Here is a 22,872-nt window from a genome sequence, read left to right on the forward strand (position 1 = left end):
CAGCTGGCAGAATACGCGATCGGAGCACGCATCTCTCCGCCAAGGTGCCGAGAAGGAGCGTATTGTTTACGCAACCAACCTGATAACGCGAGCTGCGCCCGCGCGACGCGTTCGCACCAACGCCGCCGCCCAGTGGAGCGAACGTGCGGCGAGTTACGTGCCGCGTTTCCGCGGACAGAGCCCCCTGGCAGGATGCGCAGATTTGTCGCGCGCAGCCGGCGGCGGAGAGCGGCGACATGCGCGCGGGGCCCGCTGCATGTCGAAACCTTCGATGGCTATCGTGGCTTCTCGTTGCGCGCGCGCCCTTCATTAATGTAAATGCGCTCGCGGCTCCCGGGAAGCCGCAATCTCTTTCTGTCATCGCGAAGTCAATGACAACCCCGCACCGTATCTCCTAACAGGTCTCTCTCCCCGTCCCCGGACGCCTCGAAGGCGTGAGAAAACTCCTAGCGGCACGATTTTTAAGCTCTCTCGGCCGGGGGGAACATTGTGGCGTCGCCGCGGGGTGCCCCGCCCCGTGACTCCTCGGCTTCCCATACTGCGTGGTACGTAACTTTCTACGGGGTGCTGAACGAGCTGCGAGAGCGGTTCCCTCGCGTCGCGACCGGCGTTGGAACAGGAACGCCTTCTGGGCGCTCGCTATCGGCAACGTTGAGCGAGCAACGAACGAAAACGGTGCTATCTGTATATCGCCGATTTGTGTATACGGGACAACAAATGAGACGGCGGTTATTCGTTTCGTCGCGACCATTAATTCGCCTCCGAGAAGCACCTATCGATAGGGCACAGATAAAAGCGCACGATAAATTGGAAGCAGCAGCAGCAGCTCCTTGCATGCGGTGTCCGACATATAAGTTCGAAGAGCAGACTCTTGGGTTCAGTGCGCAGCGTGGTATTAAACCGCGGGAGCACAGAAAAAGAAAAAAAAAACAGGAACGAAGCGAAGGAGAGTAGACGGGACAAGTGCCGTCCGCTCTCTTTTCGTCTTTTCTGCTTTTAACATATTTTTTTAACCAATTCATTATGCTAACTTGGTAACTCACCCGCAGGATCAGGGTAACTACTGGTTTTCCCGTGCAACCCTTTGGATGGCAAGCTGCACTATAGCGGCATTGATGTGTGCAAGTATCATGGCGTTGTGTTGGCGTTCCGCGTCAGGTCGGAAGTCTGGCGCAAACTTGTACGTAACGCGTTACAAGTGAATGGTTACTTAGAATAAATTACATTTTCTTCGAATTTGGGAGGTATTGACTATAAGGTGTAATGTTCTCGGCAATGCAGTTTTTATTTTCAGTAATCGGTTACATTTATTTTTTTCCAAAAACAAGCTGTAACCAGTGGTATAACTTCGAGATCCTAAATAGAGCGCATAATTTTATTTGCGTTAGAGAGACAACGGTCGAGCTGCGGACGATGTCCGCAGATGCAAGCCCGAGCTGCCTGAATTTGACCAGCCACGAGTTCCGTGCTTCGCATTTCGCATTGCACAACGACGGAATGTCATGTTTAGCGATCTTCAGCTTCGTCCATCAGAGCGCGAAAAACAACGAAGCGCTACGCTTTGCGGGACTTCGAAGCGATGCGCAACTTCTTCGTATGCTAAAGCAAATCACTTCCATTCGGCGCGTACTTCGAGGTAGCGTTCGTACAGATGTGTTCAGGAGGAAACTTGGAAAAAATGCCCACGGAAACTTCGAAAGCCCACTGCGGGTGAAATTATACTAACTGCAACAGGCTATGAATCAAGCAAGCCGCACAAGCTCATTGTGCTAATAAAAGATGCTAATAAAATATGCTAATAAAAGATGAAAGATGGGTACAAAATAAAGTAATAGCAATATATGATTTCTCCGTAATTGTTCAAAAACTTTTCATGGGCTGTAACTGATCACTGCAATCAGTTACATTTCAGAAGAAATAATTGTAATTGTTATCGATCAATTGTTTTCTGTAACGTGTTGTATACAAGAATGGTCTGTTGTGTTGTGCATTGCACATACCATGAGCAATCCGCTAGGAAAAAAGAATATGTTGCGCAAGGTTCGCACAGTGTTGGAGCGCTTTAGCACACCTTTACGTATTCCCATGAGCTTGTCCATTCTGCCAGTAAAATTTCTACAACCAGCTAAAAAATCCAGTAAAATTTCTACAAGTCCCGCCCGTCCGGTTCGCGACTCTCATGGCTCGCAGATTTGATCGCTCGAAGGCTTCCTTCGCACCAGAAGTGCTCGTGAGAGAGGACTTTGCGAATAAATACGATTCAGGGATTAAGGGAGTATGACTTGGAGCTTTGTACACAGAAACTCACATATTTACAAGTTTAAGCATTTGAGACACTTTAAGCCGCAAATAGACAGAACAGCATGCATGCATGCATGGATCTGGTTAACAACAGGGGAAGCGTCTACTGTGCATAGTAGAAGATGCATTACATCAATGCGTAGCTCTGAGTGTTTTTTCAGGCTCCGGGACCCGCTTTTAAAGACCCTTCTGATATGATTGGTTCAACCGCGTGGTCTGCCCTCCAATTTCAGTACGGTACATAACCCTCACCCTAAAGTACACAGTGCAAAATGAACATGAAATTCACTTCAAAAATCCTACATTTCTAGAAGGAACCATAAAACGGTTGTCCCGCTGGGTTGCATGCCACGGCCAGCAGCTTTAACAGTATTAGAATAACCCTCACCCCCGTGAAAGAAAATGGAAAAATAAATGCAAGCACCGCTTCAACACGGGCGTCAGGTTCGTCGAAGATGCTGCACATTGGTGTCTCCCGGAATTAGGGCAGTTAGCAGACTCAAACAGGCCGTTACAGCTGTGAACGGCAAATGCAAGCGTCTCTCAGAATCCAGTCAGTTACAACCCAAACGAGCCGTTTCTGTCATTGAGCAAGTGGCTGCATCCGTTCTGCATGCCCAGCGGCGTTTCCCCATGGTAGCCCGTTTCCCGAGAACTGTTGACGTTCAGTGTTTTCGGACACCTGGAGCCATTACGGAACCCCAGCCAACCGCACCGTCACTTACAATTCGTCACCTATACTGGCATGGCCCCCGTCAAGAGCCCCCCCAAGAGCCTCGCGGGGACCTGACCCCGTTTCGTATGGCGCTGTTTGCTCTTCAAGAGATCTTCCGATCTCCCGAACGGGACCGTCCGTTGGGAGGTTGCTCCACATTTGGTGTCCATTAAGACGAGGGGGCTGTCGTCGAGGGGCGGCTCTGCCGGTGCAGTAAATCTTACCCCTCTTTGCGAATCGGGCATGAAACAAAACGCGCGACTCTGCCACCAGTGGCTTTACGCGGAGCCGCCCCGTTCCCTGAAATGGGACATCCGGTGGCTCGGGAGAACCGACCACTCCCTCACTACGCAGCAGAGTGGTCAGCGCTGTGTATCCTTCGCTTCGCTTTGAGCGCTTCTAACCGACTCCCGCCGGGGGGTTATCAGGGAAATTTGGAATTAGGAACTCTGTTGAGATATCTTAAACATGTTGGGTAAACTTCTAATTGAGTGTACTTAACGAAGTGTTTCCGGTCGTGGCGGGTGGTTGTCGACCGACGAAAATCGATGTCACGCTGCAGTTTTCGACAGTACTACCTCACCTCGACTGCTCTACAACAGTGTCACCGCTTGTGACCAGTTGCAAGACAGGAACCGTACGCCCTCGGTCTTCGGGATGTATCGCTTACTTCTGAGCTTTATAATGGGGCCCGTGTACGACACCTTTGGAGACGAACGAACTGTGAGGACGAGCGTTCTCACCTTGGAGAAATGTAGACATTTCAGGGATGTCGTAAGCTTCTCACTGTATACGGCTGAAAATCAAACCGCGTGGCCTGAAGACTTGTGACCAAGGCTTCACGTGTGTGGATTATGCTTGTGTCTATATCGTGTCCTGGTGTACATATTGTTTTGTACAGAATCTATAGTTTATGTAGTCCTAACTGTGCACAACATGACAGAGCAGATGTGCGTTCTGAGTTGTGTCGCGCATAGTTGACCGTGTGAAATTCGCCAAACATATCTATGAATTAAGTTGTTTACAATTTTCACTTTCGTATGTGTTTTCCTTGTGTACGGTATGCGAACAGCCTTCTCTGTTCTATCATGTCACCTTCTACTCCTCTTTGTCCTCTTGTCTGCCACTCCATCTTTCCGTCATTCATGCACGTACTCGACAAATGAGTTCTAGCTTCTGCGGTCGGCACCTTATCCTGCTTTCTTTTTTCTTTATAAATATATATACCACTACCACAACACTTCTTTACAGTGGAAGTTTTCGCAAACTGCATGAAATTCGAACATCCCACGCTAGGTGGCGTTAGGGTACAGCTTTTCACTGCCAGCTCATGTGAGCACGTATAGATAGCATTTCGCGTGCTTTCCTCTGTCTCTCTCTTTCCGTCTGCTGAGTGTGTGTGTGTGTGTGTTAAAAATCTTAGTGAACACAGCAGCATCACGGGTAAACAGTATCGCATGGTTTATTTCGCGCGCTAAACCACTTTAGCTTACGAAGACATTCAGCGGTTAAGGAGCGTAACAGGTTTGCCTTTCGAAGGTTCTTCGACTTTTTGTTTCTGGTCGTGGGATGCGAAAAAAAAAAAGTTTTAAAGCATAAAAACCCGACTGGTGTACGCTACTGTCCGTCCATTAATGTCGCATGAATACGAAAAGGAACACGACAGGAGCGCGACCTTGCGGTTGTGGCTGGAGGTAACACCGAAACGGACAGACGCCCACGGGAGGGTGGAGCTTCGCTTCCCTCGTCGGCTCGCGATCCGAACAAAACAAAAAAGAAATGATAATAAATGAAGAGAAGGGTATCCCGGGGGAGGGCGGTAAAGCGGGGGCTAATATACATGTGTATTATGGGGAGGCTAGCAAAAAGCACACAGAAAACGGAAACTGTCTGCAGATCTTGGGGATCGAGTTCTAAAAGAGGGAGCCGCCTGCAGCCGGACGAGACCACCCCGGAGAGCGCGCACGCATGGCTCTGACGCTCGCCGCGCGCGCGGGAAATAAAATACGCCCTGTATACCGCGCGCGGCAAGAACACGATAGAGAAGGCGCTACGCCGCGGGAGCACTGCGAAAAGCGATACGCTGCATCTCTTTTCCTTCCTTCCTTTGCCTCGCTTTTTCTATTTTTCAGCGCTTACCACGCCCAGATACAAGGCAAGGGTGTGTCACAATATGGGACACGTACGTATATGCGTGGCCTCATAGAGCGGCGCATCCTTTTGTTACCGTTCTGTTGCGGGCAGTTAAGTGTAGCCCCCCCCCCTTTTTTTTTTAAGTCACGGCGGCCAATTTCACGCTCAGAAAAACGGTCTAAACGAGGCACGCACGTGCATATGCGTGCGCACCGGCACGCACGCTTGAACACGCTCATGCATGGAGGTTACCAGAGGTGCGTGCGGATACCGCGAAGAGGCGGCGGCAGGGGCGAGTTTTCTCCATTGTGCGTCGCCCTCCGGGCCGCAGTCGGCAAATCGAGCCACGGGGTCGTGCGGGAAGCTGCCGATGCGCACGTTTGCGGCTAGGTGCGAACAGACCCCCGGCGGCCGCGTCCCTCCGAGGGGCCGGCGTGGCCCCTTGTCAGAGCGCTGTCAGGTGTCACCATCGCCATGTCGGGGAGGTGGCCCATCGCGTTCGGCGGCCCCACTGCCCAGCAACCGATAAGCATCGGCGATGGACCTCTGAGTCAGCAGTTTATCTGGCATCTCGCATTCTCAGGTGTAGGAGCGCGCGCACGACAGCTCCGGCTCGCCTCGCGAGTGAGGAGGGGCATTCCCGGGACCAGTTCGCTCGGTGGGAGCCGCCGACAGCATTCCTCGCGGACAGATCCTCCGTTGGAAGCGTCGCCGATTGCGTCACGCTGCGCGTGCGTTCTCGTAACGACCCTCGCAATGTCCGAGAAGGCGGCGCGATCGATAACGCCGCTCTCAATTCGGTCGCGGCAGAGAAAAGGCAAGCCACGGCCCACTCTCCTCTGGAGCGACGCTGCGGACGTCCCGTGTCCACTTCTCCTTCGGCCTCTGCCCTCCCTCTCCTCGCGAGTGTGCGCAGCACTTCGGGGGCAGCCGCCGCCCCCCTGCCTTGGGTGCTTGGGGGCTCGGGCCCGCGAGCTGCAGGCTTGAGCAACGATCACATGCGACTAATGATGGATGCATGCTTCCTATTTCTTTCTCTCTTGACTTCCCCCCGCCGTCTGAAGAAAATACGCCTCGTTCTTTGTACACGATAAAGCGTGCTCCTTCAGTTTCAGCGGGTAGAATTGTCCAGTTCGACGATTTCCGTCTTGGGAACCTTGTCATTTTGCTCTAGTATCACGGCCTCAAGCGTGGTGTGCGCCTTTACAGAAAAGTTGTCCGCATTCAGCAGCATGCCAGACACAAATCCACCGGCCCCTGAGGCTGCGATAAGTCTCGGCAATGCGAAACAAGGCCACCAGAGCCAGCCAAGGCGGAGCGCGATAAAGAAAGGACGCGTCGTGGTCGCGGTGGACGAGTCGTTTCACGTCGTCTTCCGCTCTCTGCCAATGTCTCTGGGCTTTACCGAGAAAAACCTCCCTATTATGACCTTGGATTCAATTTCGGGTAGTTGTGTTTACTTATCTCATCGTGATCTATGGTTCCCGCCCAACAGTTAGTGTTCGGCGGACTGGAGGAGCGCTACCTTCAAACGACAGCGCGTCGCGCATGCAGCCCAAAGTGGTCCGGGCAGTTTGTCCCTGTTACCTGTAATTTAGATATACACACAGGCCCAAACAGCTTCGCGCCGCCAGACGTAAAGGCCGCAACTATTATTACTCGGCGACTAATACGCTCACCGGTCACGGCTGTTTGCATTTGTAGTTGCCTGAGCTCTCAAACTGAGGGTCACGGAGTACAGCACGTGTTGAGTTAAAGCCAGGTCGCCAGCTGTGTTCGTGAAAAGCGCTATATTTAAATACACCTTGTTTTGGACTGTGCGCATTGTGCTGAAAAGCTGCCGCAGCTTCGTTTTTCGCAAATCACGGAACGTTCACTATAGTGTTTCGTATTTTGACGTTTAACGTCCCTAAGCGACTCGGGCTATGAGGGACGGCGTGGTGGAGGGCTCCGGCAAATTTAGACCACCTGGTGTTCTTTAACGGGCACTGACATAGCACAGTACACGGGCCTTCAGCATTTTGCCATCTGAATACCACCGCCACGGCCGGGATCGAACTCGCGTCTTTCGAGTTAGCAGCCGAGCACCATAATCAGTGAGCCACCGCGGCGGCTACTAATATTAGTTAGAATAGCCAGTTACGACGAGCCTGTGCAGAGGAAATCCGCTGCACGCTCAAAGGAAGATGAACATCATCTATCCTTCAATGATGTGCTTGATCCTAACAGCGCTTCTACCCTTTGGGCATCCAGTACAGGTACAGTCGGTTGGTACAGCAGACATCTGTTGTTGTAAATCAGTCCATATACCCAAGGATAGTTGCGATATCCGGACGTCTGTTCTAAGAAAATTTTGTCTTCTTCAAAGCGTTAGCCGGCAAGGTTTCTTCGATTTTGAATGGAAGGCTAATTAGCCCGTCAACAAGTAGTATATGCGACCGCAAAAGCGTCATTCACGACGACCTGAGAAAAGCTGGTTATACTTGCTCGCTTCGGGCCTGCGTCTATTACCGGACACCTTTTGTGTGTTTGTGCGTGTGTGCGTGTGCTGTACCCGAAGTGCTTGGGGTTAATTTAGACAGCCTGGCACTTTTAGTGTGTGTGTGTGTGCGCGCTCATCTTTCCGGTTGCCACTTTTCTAACGGATTGATAGCTTTGCTTCATGCTCTCATCGGAATTATTTGCGCATTCTGAATCTACATGTAGCCTACACGAGAGAAATCCGGCTGTGAACATTTGTTTTCGGCGCATTTCAACCGCAAAATATCTGTTGTCACACTGTGAGTGGCTTTGCAATTAATTCACGTGAGCGCGTTCGTACGCACTACACATGCTTGAAAACCGGAAACGAACGCTAAAGCCGATCTCTTTCCCAAAAAAACTCTGCCGCTGTCGTGGCGTGTCGGCATGAATGGGCGTAAGCTTGAAGCCAGGCCCGGCTCAGAACTATTCCGTGCCATGGTGTGGGCGTATACCTGCGTGCGTGCGTGCGTGCGTGCATGTGCTCCACCAGGACTACGAAGCGAAGGGCTTCGGGTAAATTTAGACAGCCTGGGACTTTTAACGTGCGCCGGAATCTTATAGCAATACAGTCGGAACTGACGCTTGCCTTTGTGAAGAGTTCGCCTACATGCGGTGTTATATTAGCAGGCTTCCAGCGTGTGGTGTGCCGGGCATGGAGAGAAGTCGTGTTCTACTTTCTGAAAGCGTTCTTCGTTAAACAATACAACGCTGACTCATCTGGGAAGTGCCTTGGCCTCACACGCATCCGGTTAACGCTTTCTACCGCGCGTCGATGACAAGCGGGCAGCAACACGCACGTTACTATAGTCTGGCAGCAAACTGTTAACTGCATGGTGCACAGCGTAGAAATATTCTAGCGTGCCACTGGTAGTGCTTGACTGCTGCAACGTTTTGTTTCGATCAATAAAATTTTTCATAATTACTTGATAATTAACTGAGGGAATCGCAGAGGCCAGTGACAGTGGCGGCCTCGATTTCCGTGAGCATAAAAGCGTTCGCTACAATGTGACTATCTGATATGCCGCAGGAGGATGTTCCCTACCGTGCGAGTTTCCTTCTCCGGAGTGCAGCCCGACGCTCGGTACATTGTGCTTCTGGACATCGTCCCGGTGGACAACAAGCGGTACCGGTACGCGTACCACCGCTCCTCGTGGCTGGTGGCCGGCAAGGCTGACCCGCCGTCGCCGGCGCGCCTCTACGCGCACCCCGACTGCCCCTTCACGGGGGACCAGCTGCGCAAGCAGGTCGTCTCCTTCGAGAAGGTCAAGCTCACCAACAACGAGATGGACAAGCAGGGACACGTGAGTTGCCTGCGACCTATACGCTTGCTTTTTTTTTGTTTTTTAACTCAATCAGTGCATTCCACCGGAAGGGAAGTTCGGTGAACATTCTTAAAAAGTGGGGCCAAGCCTTTTTCTTCAGATTTGCTGGGAAAAACAAAGGCACGTCAGCGTTATACCCGCGAACTGTGTCCGTAGCGTCATGTACACGTTGCCGCCGACGTTTGGGTTACAGTTGACTCGATGAGGGAACGGCGAACTATAGCGCCATCCATCAAATAATTGAAAGGCGCCTTAAGCGCGCTTTTAGTCACCACTGCAGTTGACGTGGTTAACGATCTAAACCGATCGTACAGAATGGCACGCGGCATTGGCGCCCCTCTTGAAATGAGTCGGTGTCAAATGCTCGTCGGCTGGTATCGGTAGCCGATTTCGAAACTCGCCAATACCTAGTTTCATAAGTAGAGATCCACCGCGGAGCTACGCCGACGACAGAGGCAACTAGCGCTCCCACATGGCAGCCGAGAGCAGTGATCCATATTTGCCCTCGAGGACACCGGAAGTGCCCTTCAGTGAAGATGGCTGTGACGTGTCCTTACGCATGCGGTGATCCTTCAGCTGATGGGTGCCGGTCTCTCGTGATAAAGACGTCAACGCCCTGGGTACACGTCTTGAGCGTAAGCGACCTTATGAGCGTGGCTGCTGTCGTCGGCGGCGGCCCTTGCAGCGTATACCGCGCGTGGATGCACTGCCTGCTGCGATCCACTGGGCGCTTTTCTACAGCGGCTCAAATCGGGGTGTTACCGTTGGCTAGCAAACCGGATATACCGTTATATCTCCCGCTCAGCGCCATTCATCCCGCACCAGTCATTCCAAGTCTGTATACCCGCCGCACGCGCGCACCTCATCGCACCATCACTCGTTTTTCCCACAAACAGCGAAAGACTGGAATGATCTGCATGCCTGAAGAAGCGGTTCACCACTCCAGTGAGACAAATTTCAGGACAGCCATTGAAAATTTTCTTTTGTGAAGCCGCCCACCCCTCGTGTAAAACCCATTTCCAACGGGCATTTGAAAACTAAATAACCTCGTCAACCTCGTCAACCTCAGTCCGCCGCTCTTCAATTTTTTTTTTCTTTCCGCAAGGCTAACGGCGAGGTCAGATATAGGAACATACGGTCGAAATTCTTGGCATAATAAATACAAAGTCCACTTAAAAGCAGCCACAATAAACACGCAGGTAACGTACGTAGCGTGCGTAAAAGGCGAGAGAGGTTACTGGAAAAATAAAGCAGTACGAACACAAAGAATTTCAGGGTGCGTTGAAAGTTCGCCTTTGCGACATTTCGCAAGCGATATGTTCAGAGACATAACCGCCTTGTGTCCATTAGGGAAACGCATGAAAGAAAAAGCGAAACACGCTTATGCCGTACTTCTCTACTTTACAGCCAGATACTCCTTTGCAGCCGGTATATTAATATATTCGTCCCGAGACTTTTTACCCCCCGAAAAATATTAATCACGCTTGTTTTATACTGTAACCGAAAGCGTATACAGGTAAAATACTTTTGTTTCGTTCGTATACGCACTGTACGCGTTTCATTCCGGCCCGATGGTACGTCACGGCGTCAGTACATTCAGCGAATGAATTAAAAATACACGAAGGAAGTGGCGCGTTCGAAATGGACGCCCGATAAGACTTCCCTCAGCCGCAAGCCGGTTACAGAGCAGTAGACAAATAACATGAAAAGTTCGGGGATTTGAGGTAAAAGTGCTCAAAGCATCGCGCATAGGTCGTATTACGCGATCCATCTAATGCAATGCGCGTTTCTATGGCTTATGTTGCTGTACGCGCAGGCGAGGCTGCAGGGACGAGGTGGCACGCTGTTTTGCTCATATAGCTTGCGCTGACCGCAGCGGTGGTCATGTGAGCATCCTCCTCGCATCCGGGAGGATCGGGGTTCGATATCCACTGTCGCCGTGCACACAGCGATGATGGTGATGCCCGCTGCTCGGCTTCTTTGGGTTGAAATGCTTGGAAAATCTGTCTTTCACCCAACCTTGACTAGACGGCAAAAACCTTGCGCCATAAAAATTAACATTGCCATCTCTGCGCTTTCTCGTTTCCTTCACAGGTCGGTGCTTTGATTTACGTCACTGTCGTCAGCGCCACTATCGCGACTGACCTCACTGCTGTTGTGCACACGTCTGATGAGGCGCACATGGAAGGAAGGAAGGCCTCAGACGTTGCTGGCACATACCCACTACGGGGGAGTGGCCAAGACACAGGCGGCTAATTACTGGATACAGGAAAGTTTTGACGGGAAAAGGAGTGGTAATAGTATGTAGTCTGAGAGATTGGAAGAGGGAAGGAAAGGGGTCCAGTTAACTTGGAGATCAAAGACGGGACAATTGCTTAATGTGCATAATAGTACACAATGCCTGTAATGTTGCAATGTCGTACTGATTGAGGGCGGGAAAAAGAAATTAGAACATGGTGATCCGCGCACAGTTCACCCGCACTTCGTCTTCAGAATAGCCATCGTCATCCTCGTCTTCTGAGGCGATAATTTTTCGTTTCATGCATCGATTTCTTGGGACACGTGCTACGCATTCACTTCCTAATTATTTTCTCTTTTTTTTTGCGTGTGACGCGTGAGACCAGGTAGCTAGACTTGCAACAAATTTAGCACAGTGTGCCAGCTGTTTCAGGGAAGCCCGCCACTAAATTTGAAAAGTAGGCTTGTTTAGGTGTAAAGGTGGCTTCTGCGCCATAGTGTTACCAATGTTGGCGGACATCAGAAAACAGCCGAATTACGTTAACTCAAGTCGGATACAACTCAAGAACGAAGTGGCAACTATACGAATTGACCGAAGTGAACCAAGTGACTATAGTAAGCTATTTTAACTAATTTCTGGTTGTTCACTTTTTAACTGTCACATTTAGGAGCCTGATTTAAATTGGAGATGTGTAGCCGGCCGTTGGTGTTAGCCCTATCAGTGTTTAGAATTTCGAAAACGCGATTACCTTGGACGCTTTGGCTCAATAAATTTTAGCCATCTCGCGCCAGAACACGCGAGCAGAGCAACGCCCCTCAGCGCATGTAACTCCGTGGCGCACGTGTCATGGGACCTCCTTTCCCTCTCGTGTGGGTTGGAGCAGCGACTGCAGCGGCGATTACTGCAGCGAAAACAGGACAAAAAAAATTACCCGGCAAGTGCGCCACGGAAGTACGTGCTCTGGGGGACGTTGCTTTAGGCTCCCCAAAAAGACGCGCCCCTTTTTCGGCTTGTTATGACGGGAAATGCTTAAAATATGTTGAACCTGAAAGCAGAAGGTAATCGCGTTTTCGAAATTCTAAAAGCTGATTTTGCTACTACTGGAGACCGGCTACGCATCTATAATTGGAACCAGGCGCCTAACTGTAATAGTTATAAAGTTGATAATCAAAAATTAGTCAAGCAGCGTAATAGTTACTAATTGCTCACCTGTTTTCTGATGTCCGCCAACACTGGCATCACTGTGCAGCAGGAGCCGTCCTTATACCTCAAAAAGCCTGTTTCTAAACACTAGTGGTGGGCTTCCCTGAAACAGCTGGCTTAGAGTGCGGACTTACATTTGTCCCAAGGGCGCATTCATCCCCTTTTCAAAGTTTTTAACACGAAGCGATCAGGGCCTCTACGCCAGCGAGCGCCGGTCAGCGCTTCGGCGAAACAGAAGAGAGTACGTACGCACATACGCACAGAGCTTTGTCAATTGCAAGTGTGCCCTGCTAGGCGGTTGTACAGGACGGACTCTATACCCCGTCGTGTCTTCGAGTGCTATACCGTCCTTTGTTTCATTTCGCGCGCGCCGCCAGCAAGGGGTTGGGAAAATACATGGTGCCTTTCGAGAACATGCTCCCACCGGTACTGCTTTCCGTGTTTATTGGCTTTATCCGCCTCTTTTGCGCCATGGTCGAGTCGACACTGGGGGGAGAGAAACTCGCGAAGTGTTGATATGAAACTCTCTGTCATTTTCTAAGCTTTGAGGTAATGCTACAACGCTCACGGAGGCGCCTTTTGACGCCACCATATATGGTGTATGTTTTACATGCACGAACCGCAGAATGATGGCGGGCTATTTCTCGTCAAGGAAGAGCGCCGCATGGTGTTTTCTGCGGCGCTCTAGAGGGTAACAAAAAGGTTGTTTTTTGTTGTTGTTTACGTGGTGGGGTGGAAAACCTTGCGATCCGCGCTCCTTCTCTCGTTATTTAGTTCTTTTATATATTTGCAATGAGAGAAGAAATAAAAAAGGTAAAAATGTGGGAGGGAGGACTTCGAACTGCTGCATGGCCAACCAGACGAAGCGCTTCCATGAAAATTGGAAGGGGAAGAGGGTGAATTTGATTTCGCAGTCGACGGGAGGCTGCCCCCCGCCCCCCCCCCCCCCTAAATACGTGCCTGCGTTGACGAATTAGTAAACTTGTTTCTGTTGCGATGACAGCAACTCATGTGCGTGGTCGTTGCAGCTGGATTCAAGGGTTCCGAGAAGAAAATTCCCTGACGATCAGTGCGATTAATGCGGCAGAGTACGCGTTAGTATTCCCTCCGGGCGGGGGGCAGCCGCTGCCGCTGACGGGTTCAGACCTCGCGAGCGGGTGGCGGGATCCAGTCCGTCAATCTCAGTGCGACACGCCGTAACTCCTCTCCGCCATCCGTCGGCTCCCACCCTGTCTTCGTCTCGCATCTGCACGCTTTTCCTCTTCCCGTCTCCTCTGAAAGTGGAGAGGGAGATTTACCTCTCTGCACTTTGCCAGCTGCCAGTTGAGGCTTCAAACAGACGGACGGACGCATTTTTCCAACTTTGGGGTTCTAATGCTAACGCATTAAAAAGCAAGTTGACATTTTAATGTCTACACTGCATCCACGGTGCTTCAATTTATTTACTTATTGGTACTGTAAGCATTTGCAGGCCCATACATTACTGGATTATTAGAGAAACAGAGGAGGGGGTCAAAGAAAAGCAAAAAATTGTCATTAATTATAGCAGCGCAAACGAACCAAAAATGGAAGCCCATCAGGCAACGAAAAAAAAACACTAGAAAGCGAACTGTGCTAAGTTAACTATGCAACAAAAAAAAAAAACTCATTTCTTTTCTCGAGAAAGAGAGCGACTAGAATGGCGGCTAAATACATTTTAAGCCTAAAAACTCAATTTTCTGAAACTACAATGTGATTACTGAAATCTATTGTAATCAGCAATGATCAAAGAAGCTCGTGTTCCCTGCTTCCGTTGAAGGTGTGTAACCAGTATATAAAAATTACATAATTATATATGAGAATATAATTCGCTGGCTTCGCCAAAGTTCTTAGTTAATGCACGAAATAGTTTACATCGAGCTGTTTAGCAAATGCTAGAGGGTAGCCTATGAAAAGCGAAGTCTGCACTTCAGGAGCGATGAAATAAACACCTAATAAAAACAATAATTCCGAATGACCGTCGGAAGAGGTCACAGGACATACGTGCAAAAACTCTATATTTAATCCAGAAGAAGAATATGGTATCGTCAAAGGTTGGACCGGAATGTTAGTCTCGCGCGCAGGCGCAGCAGAGATGTCCGCCCAGTCGGTGGCCGGTATATTTTGACGAGCGTCGGCTTGCGTCTGTGACAAACGCGGTGCACAGCTCGATCCGCGCCCGAAAGAGAAGTGCGCCTCCAGACAGGGAGATTAGCGGGTGCACTTAAGCAGATCGCGACACGTAATGACTTTGGACAGAAATGCCCGCGCGGAATTCCTTCGGCGCGGCCCGTCCTCGGGGGCAGAGCTGGGAGCGCTGCGCGCGCGCGAAACGGGACGTAATACTCACGTCACGCGGGGAAGTCTCGCCCGAACCAGACCGCGCTGTGTAATTCGCGGTTTGCATATTTATAAGCGCCTGCCACGAAACCTATTATCCCAGGGTCATTGAAACGCCGCCTAGCCGAGTCTCTGACAGCCCCAAAAAGCTGGGAGGGAGGGGGGGTTGAACAGGGCCGTGACGGAGCATGCATATTCCGAGGAGGAGTCCGGCTCGCTGTGACATATCCGAAGATGATACGGACGAGGCACTTGGCGAACAACAAGCTGTCACGAGGGGGCGACTTTGACGAAAATGGATGTGCGGAGCTCAGTTCTTGCCGAGTCATGAGACACGCGCACCGTGTCGACTGCGCACCCGGCCGCCTCGGCGGGGAGCCTGTTCGTAGAACAATTACCCAGCATAACAGAGCGCGCCCCAAAGGGGGTCGACCGCGGCTCGCCCTGGTCCCCGGGCGCGGCGGCGGAATGCGCGCTCGGACACTGCGCCCCCTGCATCCCAAGCCGCCAGGCTGCGGTCGCCACTGGGCGCGTGGCTCTCGCGGTACGCGCGGGCGGAAGCTCGGAGTTTGCCCTGTGGACACCTGCACTCTCGTGGGACCACGGTGGGGACAGCATCGAGCCCCAGCTCTCTCTATCTCTCTCTCTTTGATACTATTTATTTTCTTGGCACTCTCAAGGCCTCAAGACGTAAGAGGAAGCAGTGTTCAAAACGCATATGATCACCGGCGACTTTCGTGAAATTGTTCACATCAGGTATGGCAGCCAGGGAGGTGTATTAAGCGGGCGGTTCCAGTCTTCGGAGCTTCTTGGGAAGAAACTGCGAAGAATGTTCGCGCCCACCGAAGTATCGTTAAAATTGCCTGGGCGTTTACGGTCCGGCGCATTTCGAATGCAGAAGGGCGGAAGTGTGGTACTTCTAATCAAGAGCGCCTTCTTGACACCCATATGCGCGCGTGAGATGCGATCCGAACCTTTTGATTCGAAATTATTGTTTCCCGCTCTCTGCTACGGTAATTTTCGTGCCTTGTCTTGCAACTGTGTCATAGTTTTCTTTCTCCAAACGTATGTTCGAAGTGGCTCCACTGTATTGGCAGTTCCTATTGGCGACTTCGACCGCCACACCTTTCTTCATCTGTCTCTTTGCATAGACTACAGATTGCATGCACGGCAAGCGTACTTAACTCGACCATTCAGTGACGTGTCCCTTGATGCCGATCTCTAAAAAAAAACGTAAAATAGAAACCATTATTTTAAAACATATAAAGCTCCGTAAGGATAAGACACAGGGAAGAAGCAGACGGGACTAACGCAGACTTCCCATCGTACACTCCTTGAGTTAGAAAAATTAAAATGCAACGCAAGTGCCAGCGCTGTCATCAGCATATAATGCATGTAACATATATGCGCCTAAAGTTGACAGTCCAGCGCAAGTGTGTGTTTGTGTCCTCCCTGTGTCCTTGTCTGCTAGCGCTGCAATTCCATGATGTTCGATCACCACCAACTCGCCCAGCAACATACCCTGCATACGCCTTGATCCCTTGTGACCGCAACATACTTCCTACATAAATCTTTTCGGGCGTGTTAACTGCAGTCAGAGTTATCTTTTGAAGCTGTCATGGAAAATTCTTCCTCTTATTCTACAGACCGCGTGCTGCTGCCCATCTAGGTCCCATGCTGATGAGACAACCTACCCTAATTACGACCGCTTTCTGAACATCCTTTGGACAAATCACAAAGCTATCGCCCGTCGGTAGCCCAGTGTTTCGCCATGGCTGTAAAAATAATGAGAGAATTACTTGCCGCATGCAGAGCATTTGGTCGCACATTGTGTGGTTTTTGAAAAATTATATAATATTATCAAATTACTCATTGGCATCCACTCAAGCGCAGCCATACGGTTACAAAGGAAAGCTCTCGCGTTACCATATGCTAGCCGTCCCGCTTAGCTCAGTTGGCAGAGCGACTGTTCCGGCGATGCGGTGGTCCCGGGTTCGAACCCCGGACCTGGGCAAATTCTTCAACTACAAAGTTTCTATGCAAGCTGTATGGCTTTCCTTTGTAGCCGTATGGCTGCGCTTTGGTGGATGCCAATGAGTAATTTGCTCCTTTACTACAAATTTACTACACCTTGGAGAATTCCCCTAAACATTTGACCAATATTATCAAATGTCGGAACCTAAGTGAAATTTTAAAGATCTCTGCGACATTGATTTTAGACCACCTCTTTTTACTTTGAAATGAAATCTGGAGAACGGAAGCATTTTAATGGAAAAACAAGCAAAATGTCGATAGTACTCAATGCGATTCTTTGGATTTTTTTTTTACCGGAAGCAAATAAAATGCGGTCCAAGCATGCTAAACGTGCCCCTTTGACAATTTCAAATGGCCAGTTTGTTCCGCAGTACAGTGCCCTGGCTAAGGTAACCAAGAGTGCAAGCGTGTTGCTGCAATGAGTGAAACATTTTGTTGATATGCGACTCCAGAATGCGCATCATTTCCGTAAAAAAAAAAAAAAAGCACACGACTGCCCTGCGGCTGCCGAATGTTAGTGATCAAAGAATTATATTGGCGCTCAGTTCTTGGTTGTTCCTTAGCTTTTCTTCACAAGCAGTCTGTCAGTCGAGCGCTCTTTGGATGGTCGGACGAGATCTGTGGCATAGGATGCGTTGTGGGGCTCCAGTGAGATGCGAGAGGAGAGCAGTTTTATATAACGCGAAGAAGAGTGCGCTAGACGCCAAGCGAACGCGGGTAATCGTGAGTCACTCGCCACCTGCGACCGAAGCTGCTGCTGCGTTACGGATGACTCTGTGGTCGGGATGCATTGTCGTGTTGCTGAAAACGCGTGACACCTTCCCCGTGATCGTATCTTACGGTGGGAGTGCTTTGTTGATAAATGGTCTAAGGTATAGAGGGAGGACTCGCCAGAGCCTCGCTTTTGTGACACCTTCCTGCTGGGTATCCTCAGCTAAAACAGTGGTGCCAAAAACCACAGCTATGCCTTTTCACTGTTTACAGCGTGGCTAAGCGCACATGAATTCTGGACTATGCCGCGCATGCGCATTAAGCTGTATAACTGAGATCCGCCAATCGGAACGCCGCCGCCACAGCCCAGCGGCAGTATGGCTGCCCCCGCAAGAGCAGATATGGAAACGTAATGAGGGAGTAATTACTGATTAGCATTCACCCAAGCTCAGCCATACGTCTACGAAGAAAAGCTGTCGGTTGTTGTTGATCAATTCGCTCTCGCCCTGCCATGTGCTAGCCATCCCAGTTGGCTCACTGAGTAGAGCGACTGCTCCAGTTAGGCGGTGGTCGCGTGTGCTTACTCCGGGCCAAGACGAACTTTTCTTCGACTACGGAGTTTCTGTGGAAGCTATTTATCTTTTCTTTGTACCAGTACGGCTGCGCTTGGGTGAATCCAAATCAGCAATCACTCCTTTATTATGAATCTTGTATCACATATGGACACGCATTCATTGTTTAATCCTCGTCAACATGGTTTTCGAAGGGGCCTGTCCTGTACTGTATACGCAGTTGACTGAATTTATGCATGACCTGGCGGGGGCACTGGACAGGCGGCTGAGCATGGACTGTGTGTTTTTGCATTTTAATAAGGCCTTTGACACCGTGACGCATTGTTCGCCAACTTAAAAAAAAAAAGCCTTTTTACAATATTAACCCTCAAGTTAGGTGAAGGATTACCTTTGTTCACGACAACAGTTTGTATGGCGCTCAGACTCAAACGGTGCATGTTGTCTCTGGTGTTCCCCAAGGCTTCGTGTTGGGGCCACTGTTGTTCTTGCTCTATGTGAATGACATTAGCGATAGTCAACCCTTACCCACTGTATTTTAGTTCGGTGGCGCCATCTTGAAGAAAGCGTTGGAAGCCACGGCACTACCATGGCTGCTGCCCTGTAATAATACACAGAGCTGTTGAATAGAGTGGCATCCGTGCCTTCAGCCAGCTTAGCATTTGGCTTGGTGGAGGATTGAATGATAGTTTTCAGTTGGGTTTTGAAATGCAGTTTGATGGCGCTGTATTTTTCATGTTATGGCCTGCATGGAAGCAGAGCTCTTCGCTTAATTTGCTGAGTTGGTATCGCTGAGAATTAATCCTTAAATGCGTCCATTGTGAGCTTTTACTTTGTGTTCGTGTATGTGTGCGTGCGTATGCGCGCATCCATGATTGTTTTCGTGCAGTTCCGCTGTGATTGTTTTTATGCAAGGGAAGCAAGACTCAACTGCTTTATGTCCCTTCGATTCTTCGCAGCAAGCTGTTCTCACGTATTATTATTTATAGTGTGGCAGCTTTGTAACCACAAATTTTAGACAGACGTGCCTTGTATAGGGCTTGTGAGAAAATTGCATCAATTAACACTGTTGTTCTACTTTTATGTTTCAGATTGTCCTGAACTCCATGCACAAATATCAACCTCGCATACATCTGGTCAAACGCCGGCATAACGCCCCAAATGTTCCCGTCAACGATCTCGAAGCTGAACAGTTTCGGACGTACGTGTTTCCCGAGACGGTGTTTACAGCTGTCACGGCCTACCAAAATCAGCTGGTAAGTGCTCGAGAGCAAATATCCCGAATGTGAGTGCAGGCAAGAGATTTCTCGGCCCCCGCCGCGGTGGCTCAGTGGTTAGGGCGCTCGACTACTGATCCGGAGTTCCCGGGTTTGAACCCGACCGCGGCGGCTGCGTTTTTATGGAGGAAAAATGCTAAGGCGCCCGTGTGCTGTGCGATGACAGTGCACGTTAAAGATCCCCAGGTGGTCGAAATTATTCCGGAGCCCTCCACTACGGCACCTCTTTCTGTCTTTTTTCTTTCACTTCCTCCTTTACCCTTCCCTTACGGCGCGGTTCAGGTGTCCAACGATATATGAGACAGATACTGCGCCATTTCCTTTCCCCCAAAAAACCAATTATTATCAAGAGATTTCTCAGTAATGCCGCTGATCAGAGCTCTCTGCTTTGAAAGTGGGCACGTGCTGCAGCAGGTTATCTAAAACTTTGAAGGACTTAATGCTGTAGCTGAGAACACAGCAGAGTCACTTGCTATCACCAGAGCAAACACCGCTGACACGTCAGCGGTGCGTGCACTTCCCTTTCATACTTGTGTTATTATTACTTTTTTTTAATTTCTGAGCATTCGCTTCTGCATATGTGTTAATAGTGTGCACTTTCTTTGCTTGCAGATAACAAAATTAAAAATAGACAGCAACCCCTTCGCAAAAGGATTCAGGGACTCATCGCGGCTTACAGAACTTGAAAGGTGAGGACGTGATTTTCTTGAAATATACGCGTTCGATACTGGGAGAAAAATGGCGTCCTTCCCGCACTGTATATGTCGCTATAAATATAACCAGACTTACGCCTGCGAGGATTGAGACGCGCGGAAAAATGTGCGCTTCAAGGACGCTTCATGAGGACAGGTGCTAGCGTTTTGTCATCGTACCGAACGAAGCGAGTTACGTCCAGCAAAGAGGGAAGCACGCCGTATCGAAAATGCAGCGAGCGGCAGAAAATCAGGCGGTGGAGGGGGGTGACCAACGAACCTGCGGACCGGGACCGCCGCAGCCGTTGTTGTGGGGGGGTTTCCTGCTGCGCGGTCGATGATGCCGACACGGCACGAAATGCCGACTAAACGCGGGCGCAGCGGCATGCACGTGGCCCGCGGGTGGGAGACAGGTCTTGCCGAAGCGCGCCCCCGAAGAGCGGCAGGCAGCAGCCGTGGCTCGCGCGAGGGCGCTGCGAGTGCTGGCCCCGGCCCGCCAGGGTTCGCGGCGGGCGTGCGCGCTCTCCACCGCCGCGGCGTGTCGCCCTGCTCGAAGGCCGCTGTAAAATAAATCACGGTATTCGGCCGGGCCCTGGGCAGGCCGGGGAATCGTCAACTACGCGTTGACGTGCCTTCGAAGGACACGCACGTGATCCTATAAAAAGGGAAGGGGGGAAAAGCGACCGCACGACATCTGTTCCAATTTATATGCTCTCCCGGGGTCTCCTCGCCGCTTCCAGCCATGTTTTAGAGCGGCCGCGGCTGAGCCCACTTCGCAGGGATACAACTTAAAAGTTCCCAAGATGTAGTGTAGATGCGGCGCCGATAAATGCCAGTTGTTGAGATTACAAGCTGGCATTTGCCGAGGCCGCCCCCTTGTATATAGACGTGCTGCTCTGCAGCGCCGAGAAGCCGTCCGTTTGATAGCGGCGCTCACTGGCCGACCGCTGACAGCAAATCGGGGGGGCCTACCGGGCGCATCTCTCCCGCCGCAGCTCACCCCGCAGGAATGCCAAAGGTACCGCGCGCTCACTTTCGCCGCCTGACTGCGTGCCACGTCTGGCCGTTTGTCAACTATAGCACGTTCGTTCGTTGAACCGCCACGGTGCTCAGCTATCCGACAGCCTGTCGAAACACGTGTCCTTTCTTTGTTAATTTGCAATCGGTGGCGAGTTTTTGTGCGGCGCATCATCGTCCGCTGAGTCGATAAAACCGCTCAGTGATTCCTGTCAAACCAAGGCGTCAGTGAGAGTTGTGCCTGACTCTACACATGGCACTTTTCTCATCGCAATGAAGGGAATTTTGGCAAGAGTGCTGCAAATGCTTTGCGCTTATATTTAGCGTGCTGTCACCTCAAAAAAGAGTGCAAGAAGCATTCAGGTTATAACTGAGAGATGCTGCCTGAACCTTCTCGTCGCTCTATTTGCTGTTGCGAATACCTGTCGACGTACACGAAGCCAAGGAGTAAGTTTCGATGGATGTCATGGGCTTTGCTGGCACACACTAATAGATGGTCGTTGGGTTACGAAGACACGTGAGCCTCTACCAAAGTAGTTTAAGGACATTTCTAAGTCTCCTGTCGGAGTTACGGTCTTCGGAGCTGCGTGCGTGCTTGCCATTGTTTCGAGGCGGATGGAGTTTAGTATAACGCCGTTACGGAATGAGCTTGCTGGTGCTCTCTAATAGAGTTCATGGTCTCTGGGACAGTACCGAATGAATCCATAGTGGTGGTGAGGCCGTCAACAATAGAGAGAGAAATGATGAATTATGGTTTACCGTTGGCTATCTTAGATGCTTGCATGCGCCGTATTGGCGCACTAAACGTGCTGAGCAGGAGCACTCCGGCGTAAAGACGTTGCAGTGTTTGCTTGGGCGCATCCCGGAGTGCGCGGCCGTGTCCAGAGGGCAGCGCTGACCGGCGCGAACCGCGCGCAGGGAGACGATGGAGTCGCTGATCACGGACCACCCGTTTGCGCGCACTCCGCTGCGCACCTTCCTGGAGAATGGCGGCGACCCGGAGACGGCGGCCTACCTGCACGAGAAGGGCCTCCTGGCGGCCTGGGGCCCCCGTCTGCAGCGGCGGCCGTGGCGCGGGCCTCGCTGCTCTGGAAGCCGCCGGGCATGGAGCTGTACGCGCAGCCTTCGCTCTACGCGCTCGGCGTGCGCGCCCCGCCGCCCGCGGGCATCCCGGCCCAGCTGTGGTCCAGTGGGCGGCGGCCGCGGCCGGCGCGGCGTTGCCGCCGCACCTGGCCTCGATGCTGAGCGGAGGCGCGGCCGGCCGCGGCAGCGGCGGCGGCGGCCGGCGGTGCGCTCTTCCCGCCCATGATGCGGCCCTCGGCGTCGCACACCGAGACGCTGCACTCCGCTGGGACTGTACCGCTACGCGCCCTAGCGTGTACCCCCAAGAAGGACAGCCCGTCGGCCGCGGGCTCTCCGGCCACCACGCCTGACGCGAGCGACGCGGCGCCCACCTCCCCGCCCGGCGGCTTCCGCTCGTAACGACGGCCTATTTATCGGCTGCGGCCATTATTTATAGACTGTGCCACGGGTGATCAAGGTCACCTCACTGCGCCCCGGGAGGCGGAGAGGCCCCGGCGCAGCCGCCCTGTCCACCACGGCGGCTCTCCAGCACCCGAGAAAACACGTGCGCGCTTGTGCCGCCGCTGGGGAGACGCTTTCCTCTCGGCCAGCGGACTCCTTTCCCGCCGGTGCCCGGCGGCTGGAATTGTGCAATCTTCACCCGACAAGACATGTGCGCCAGGGAAAACAGCCCTTTCAGCTTGGCTGTCAGCAGC

The 22,872-nt window shown here is 51.4% G+C and overlaps 1 protein-coding gene across 1 annotated transcript in view; it reads left to right on the forward strand.

The window, feature by feature from the left end:
• The window catches only part of LOC144113487 (T-box transcription factor TBX20-like), a 92,690-nt gene extending 70,217 nt beyond the window's left edge, over positions 1–22,473 (forward strand). Inside the window, exons 2-5 of the mRNA XM_077646578.1 lie at positions 8,700–8,973; positions 19,200–19,364; positions 19,998–20,074; positions 22,013–22,473. Of these exons, the coding sequence (XP_077502704.1) occupies positions 8,704–8,973; positions 19,200–19,364; positions 19,998–20,074; positions 22,013–22,403 (903 nt within the window). The 5' untranslated portion in view covers positions 8,700–8,703 and the 3' untranslated portion in view covers positions 22,404–22,473. The remainder of the gene's footprint in view (positions 1–8,699; positions 8,974–19,199; positions 19,365–19,997; positions 20,075–22,012) is intronic.
• Positions 22,474–22,872: the final 399 nt, after the last annotated feature.

This window comes from Amblyomma americanum, chromosome 1 (assembly GCF_052857255.1).
Source record: "Amblyomma americanum isolate KBUSLIRL-KWMA chromosome 1, ASM5285725v1, whole genome shotgun sequence".
Taxonomy (NCBI): domain Eukaryota; kingdom Metazoa; phylum Arthropoda; class Arachnida; order Ixodida; family Ixodidae; genus Amblyomma; species Amblyomma americanum.